This window comes from Perna viridis, chromosome 12 (genome assembly GCF_037379345.1).
Source record: "Perna viridis isolate PV_CMFRI_1.1 ecotype Kerala chromosome 12, ASM3737934v1, whole genome shotgun sequence".
NCBI classification, from domain to species: domain Eukaryota; kingdom Metazoa; phylum Mollusca; class Bivalvia; order Mytilida; family Mytilidae; genus Perna; species Perna viridis.
The window spans coordinates 20405160-20411400 of NC_142456.1; the positions used below are offsets into that span (position 1 = coordinate 20405160).

General features: G+C 33.1%; 1 protein-coding gene across 1 annotated transcript; it reads right to left on the reverse strand.

Annotated features, from left to right (window-relative positions):
- Positions 1-2862: 2862 nt before the first annotated feature.
- On the reverse strand, positions 2863-6013 carry LOC148601626 (uncharacterized). The gene is made up of 2 exons (XM_088556293.1): positions 5529-6013; positions 2863-3324 (listed from the first exon to the last, which is right to left on the reverse strand). Exons 1-2 carry the CDS (start codon positions 5920-5922, stop codon positions 2903-2905), a joined length of 816 nt encoding a protein of 271 aa, XP_088412419.1. The 5' UTR covers positions 5923-6013; the 3' UTR covers positions 2863-2902.
- Positions 6014-6241: the final 228 nt, after the last annotated feature.

Below are 6241 nucleotides of genomic sequence, written 5' to 3' on the forward strand. Positions count from 1 at the left end.
GTTTTTGTTTGGTATTAAAGACGTAAGATATTTGAAAGTGTTATCATGTTATTATGTCTTTGTAGTAAGCCTTTTTCTTTCTTTTTTTTTTTTGGTGGCAATTTCAAGGTAACAGGCAAGGCGGTTAGAACATTAAGTGTAACTGAACTTAAATCTAAATAACATTCCGAAGGGATAATTCAGTTTATTAAGGTACGTATTCGGAAATCAGTAAATTTGGGATGTTGTGAATAAACATGAAGAAGATGGTAGTGTGAGATATTGTATACAGCTATAAATCTGACACTCCCAAATGATGACTGTGAATAGCACCAAATGTTCTGATTTATCCCCTATCTTTATCCTTAAAGGGTAACTTAGAATTAACCCAGGGTTTGCTTCCCATTACAAACCTCCTTTCACTAATTCTTCTCCCGGTTCGTCTGTTACAAACCACTCGGTACCAGCCTTTAATGGAACACGAGTATGTATTTCAACTGGAATGAACAGATTAATGGAACAGACGAAAGGATTTTACATCATTTTTTTTTTCGTTCTGACAATTGATTGTTTGATTGATTATGGTTCAACACCCTTTGGCAGATATTCCAAGCATTTCAGGAAGGGAAAGATTGGTCAATCGAACAGACCTTTTTTACTATTCCGACAGGTGTTTGTATTGTAAATGTGCTAGTTCATGGACGCATCATTAGGCATTTCACATCACTCGGGCCCATTATTCCCATTCCAAGCCGACCAGCTGTCAATCTATCCCATAAAAAATCGCAGACTACCAGTTTTAAAGTTAGATCTTTGTTGTGAGTCGGCTGACTCCCTTACACTCGAGGCGAGCACGTTACACTGTAACCACCGAGGTGATTTCGGTCTGGTGTTAAATAGTACACTAATATTGGAAAATGTCACCACTAAAGGCAATTCTGTTGCATATCTACCGTACCAGTACACCTGGTCCATGCTCCAAGTTTTTAGTAGAGTCCGAGTTGCTTATTTACTTTTGTTACTTTGTACTTATTATTTTGGTTATTTTATGTTCTTTATCGCCTATTTCTATTTTCCGTGTCTGGTCTTGTCCCGGGATAACATTCTTTTGATTTACGCTTTAATCTTGGTCCCCTTGATTACTCTATCACATATTCTATCCAATACTTTTGTTTTCGTCAAACGATAATTGCATTATTAACAATCAAAGTGATTCTTATGTGTTCCCTGAATTTATTAGTTAGATATTAAGATTAAACTTTGTTGGAATTTGCAGTTAAGAGTCGCCTACAACGTGTGTGGGGGGATAAGAATATCAATATTGTAATCAATAATGAATTTAAAACCAAAGAAAATATTCTTTGATAAATATATGTTTTGGCAACAGTGTCTAAACATTATCTAATAACACATGATTTGATCTTTTATTTTTAACATTTTTTGTGACTATTGACTGATCACTTACGATATGTTTACAACACAAGTTATATCAAATTAACAACAACATTTTGTAGCAGTATAATTGAAAAATCATTGGAACGTTTGTATTCAGCATTTTACATCAATCTTAAGTTAGCATCTAATCAACTCGTATTCATTTTATTCTGCTTCAAACGAAAGCTTGAGAGGCTTTGGTGAAATTGAGTATGATGCAAACATATCACTGATTTCATGAGTTATGTCCCTTACTTTAGGTCTACCCCCTTAAACAAAAACAAGAAAATGACGAACAGACCGAGACTGAAATGACTTAGTATAAGATACGTTAAGTGTTTATGATATTGTGTCCAGTTGTGCGAATAAAGCTTTGGACAAGTCGGTACAATCTAATCGATAAACATAAAAAATATGAAGCATGTATTTTTGACGAGCTATTCCTATGAAGACCTAGCAGTAAAAGCTGAGTTTTGTATTCATTTTCTTTCGTAAAATTAAGAGAACAAATACCAAAGTTATTGCTATGACGTATTTTTGTACATATGAAAACACTGCTTGAGTGTGAGCATGTTCGTGAGTAAAAGTGTATTTTTTAGTCGTTTTAAGTTGATTGGGTAACTGTTACTCTGCTTTATAGGGTTATTGTATTTATATTTGTGAATATTGTCCCGAGCAGATATCATGTTACACGAGCATGCAATGGAAAGTATAGTTATAGACACACTGTTGTGCTTGTATTAATACAATGCATGTTAGTTACAAATTTAATTATTATTGAACATATGACTACTTCTAATATCGACCAAAATTCTGTATTCTATATTACTGTTAATTGACCTCATTGTTTTCTATTCAAAATTGTCTATGTGACGTCATGTTTCCTTATCTTTAGTTTTAATGTATAACTTAATCTATTCAGTCGCCATATTGTGTTTGTAGATTGTCTTTGCTTCCCGCGCTTACCTTCAGACCTTTTTTTTTTGTTTTGTTGTGATTTTTTTTGTTTTTTTTTTTGTTTTTTGGATTTTTTTCATTTTGACGTATTTGATTCATGATTCACCCAACCACTGACACCCCTGTATTTTTCAGTTTATTATTATTTTTTAGTTAGTTATTTGTTTTTTTGTTTTTTTTTATTTATTTTTATTTATTTATTGCCGACATTCTATATTAATCTGGCAGTTTCAACAATAGATAAAGTGAATTTTGGAGTAATCTGCGTCAGCTTTTTTTCTGTTTACACTTGACAACAGTACAATATTATCGATTTCAATTTCGGAACGCTAAGCTGTTTTCACAGAATAAATTTACCTTCCTTTCAATGATAATTGTTTTTTTTTCAGTTAAATTTTCGTTACTATATAATGAAATTTATTTCATCATAACCTCATCTTAATAAAGAAGAATTAAATAAGAAATAAGGCAATAGCATTTATATAAGTAAAATATGATTCATATGTTTTCCTTTTTTATTTTTTTCTAGTGATCAAAACAATTTCCAACCACTAAAAGAAGTTCTGTGGTACTTATCACTCAATATTCCACCAACGAGTTGATGAGAAGATGGGTTAATTCGAATAAAAATAATGTCTCCTTGAGCAAGCTCAGTAATTGCAGAAGTAGATGTCGTGTGTTGGTCATGTATGTCTTCGCTGTTGGTAAGCAGGCTTCCAAAGGGAGACGAGTTCTTTACTATTTCGGTATATATTACTGAGTTGTAAGTACAAACAATTGTCCACGTAAACACATAATAACCGTCTTCTGGCACAAAGAATATTCCACTGTGTTTGTTATAGGAATTTCCTAGGTTTATACTGATCGAATCAAAAACCAGTGTTTGATGCAAACCTGGATGTGGTTCATTTGAAGTCATGACAGCATAGAAAGCAACCTGTCCTTCAACTTGACCTTTAATGGAAATACAGAAACATGCTTATATGTTTTACGTTTTCAGTTTTAAACTTTAAAAAAGTTTGTTCATCATTGAAGAAAAACTACTGTTCTCAAAACCATCATGAGAGTCTTACTAATATAGTAGCGAGCGCCGCGAAGCGGTGTGAGCTCTACGGTTATTACGTGTATTTTCTAAATTTCCCTTGAGGTTCCCCAATATACTAATGAAAAAAAGAGTCATGTCCCGGAAGTAACAAAAAGTGACTGTCCTTACGGAGAAAATTCATCATTTCCTTCAATCAAACAAATAAAAAAATATAGGTTAAGATTACGTTTCAGTAAAAATATATTCATCTTTTCTGATAGTTTCAAGTGTTTTTTTTCCAATTTGTTTTACTTATTTAAAAAAGTGAATACAATTTCTATAAAAACTTCGGGAAACATGTGGATGTACGTACGTGTATATCCGCTGTTCCGCTGTTGCTATTGTCAAGAACCTAACCCGCCTCGGAAAAAAATATAACTCCAATTATATTATCAAAATCGCAGCATAGTTTTCTAAGATAAGGCAATTTTCTTGTTTGGAATTTGCAGTTGGCGTCTGAATTTTTTTTACGTCACATGTAAAATATTCCCACCATCCGTGGAGAACTGTAATAGTTCCGGTATCTGCACAGATTGAAACTGAAATGGATGTTGCTAGAGATGCCCTTAAGGGGTAAAGTATTGCGAAGTGCTGTAAAGTTATTGACCATTTTGAGAGCAAGGGGAAAGGGGGGTATGGGGTTGTAACTTTTTTTGGGGGGATGGATGTTCAAGTTATTCATTTATTGAAAAAAACTCCCCCATTAGTTAACAAGACATATTTTCAAATAGAAATATCGAGTTTGTTTGCTGTTTAAATATATATATAAATAAAAATCTTGCACTTGCGAAGCCAAAATTTTCATCCTGGTCGACCCCCCTCTTTGTAATGTCCTTTATTATTTTTACGAGTCTCGCACAGACGGTACATGTATGGTAAAGCTCACGGTGCTCGCTGATTTAGGCAATGCCTATCCCATATTATATTTCAATGATGGACTAACTGCTCTGGAATCTGTCTAGGAACAACTACAACATTAATGGAGAAGATTTGCACTGTAGTAGAAGCATAGACATTACTACAAGCACTTTATATCCTTTCAACATAAACTATATTGTTTGAAAAATAAAATTTTGAATTAAAATATCAAACTTTCTGTTTAAGAATGAAGCAGGACAAGGAAGTGATTTAAGATGCATTAATTATGAGAGTAAAAGGCGAATAGTTGATTTAGAATGAACAATTTCAAGGTTGATTCACGGGGATATTGAGTGTATAATTTTCGTGGATTCCATGTTAAGATTCAACTTTAATTCCACGTCAAGTTTACACGTCATTTCAATTTTAAAATCAACGCCATCTTTCAACGTTGAATCAACGTGGATAACTGACGTGATTTCAACGTTGAATCCACGTGGTGTGCCCGCTAGGTACTTGTATCTTTTTACAAGATTTCTTCTCACCTTCCCTTTTATGCATATTTCAATGCTAAGGTAGTCGTTATTTAAGATTAAAAAAAGGATGGATTATTTGTCAAAAAGTAAGGAAAACACGAATCATGTCTAGTCTTACGTCATTGTCATATTTTTAACCATATATACATATACATAACAAAAACAACTTTATTAGGAGGCAGGGAGTGCATATAGTCGAATGTAGGGTTGATTTTCAAGTAGTGTTTACCTATAAGAATGTATACTGCTGAAAAGAATTTTTTTATAAATAGAATTTGAATGAATTATCTGTGATATTCATATACAATATGTGTTGCACACCTTTAATATGTATATAGACACGTTTCAAAGTTTCATTTCATTTAAGTTACTACTTTCACAAAGTATTACACTTATGCATGAAAGACGGTCGGCCACACGGATTGGGTTATATGGCTTCTAGACCTGTTTTAACTGTTGTTGCCACAATTAATTCAAACATACCTTCATTTCTAAAAGTTATTACTTTACTGCGATTCCATAGGCAATTGATCATCGCTGGAGTTTTAACTTTCTGAAGTTTGACGAAACAAAGAACGCTACAATTTTATTCGCGAAACATTGTTAAAATCTACCCAAAAAAGGAGAGCTTTTTTGTGGTATTCAAAGCATGTTTTTTTTTATATATCTATATAACTCACGGCTCTGAAGACAATTGCGTCTTATCCTTTCATTTTCAAAAGATTGTGATGTCGTCACGGGAAGTGGTTTTGCGTTTTCTGTATCAATATCAGAGTCTCGAAGTGGAATGTCGCTTGAAGGGTTATTGATGCCATCTTCTTGCTCCGTAATCCGAGGTTGTTTTCCATAAACTACTGCAGTCTGACAGTTTTCACCCGGGCAATTTGTCAAGAGCTTCTTGATCATCTGCTGTTGTTCCTTAACAGTTTGTTCAAGATCAGCAATTCTCTGAATATCAATCGACCTCGCGTCATTTACTTTTCTTACTATCATATTTTCCATTTCATTTCGATCGAAACCGACAATACAAGTAATGAACACTAACAATATAATCAGAGTAAAAATTATTCTCATTACAGATCATGGAATAGTTGCCTTGGATTTATATTTAGATTTGTAAGTCTATGTTTCACTCTCGTAAATGTACAAACGTCGGTACAAAGTTGACAAGATATTATTGTGATAAGATAGATCAATATAGATAAACTAGAAACCTTGAAGGGAAATTTAACTTCGTGATAATAGGCGTTTAATAAGTAGAATTTGTTTTTGATGGTAGGATGAAAATCCTACATGTAATTTGCAAAATATCATAGCATACAAAATATATCTTCGGTATAAGGTAGTACACATCGCAAAATTATGTCAATACTGGTCAGAGATTTTCATTTTA

Bases quoted from the DNA above. Each gene is read 5' to 3' on its own strand.
- LOC148601626 (XM_088556293.1), bottom strand. From the start codon at position 5,922: ATGAGAATAATTTTTACTCTGATTATATTGTTAGTGTTCATTACTTGT. The intron at 3,325-5,528 runs GTGAGTTATATA...TTTCCATTAAAG, and splicing joins ACGCAATTGTCTTCAGAGCC to GTCAAGTTGAAGGACAGGTT.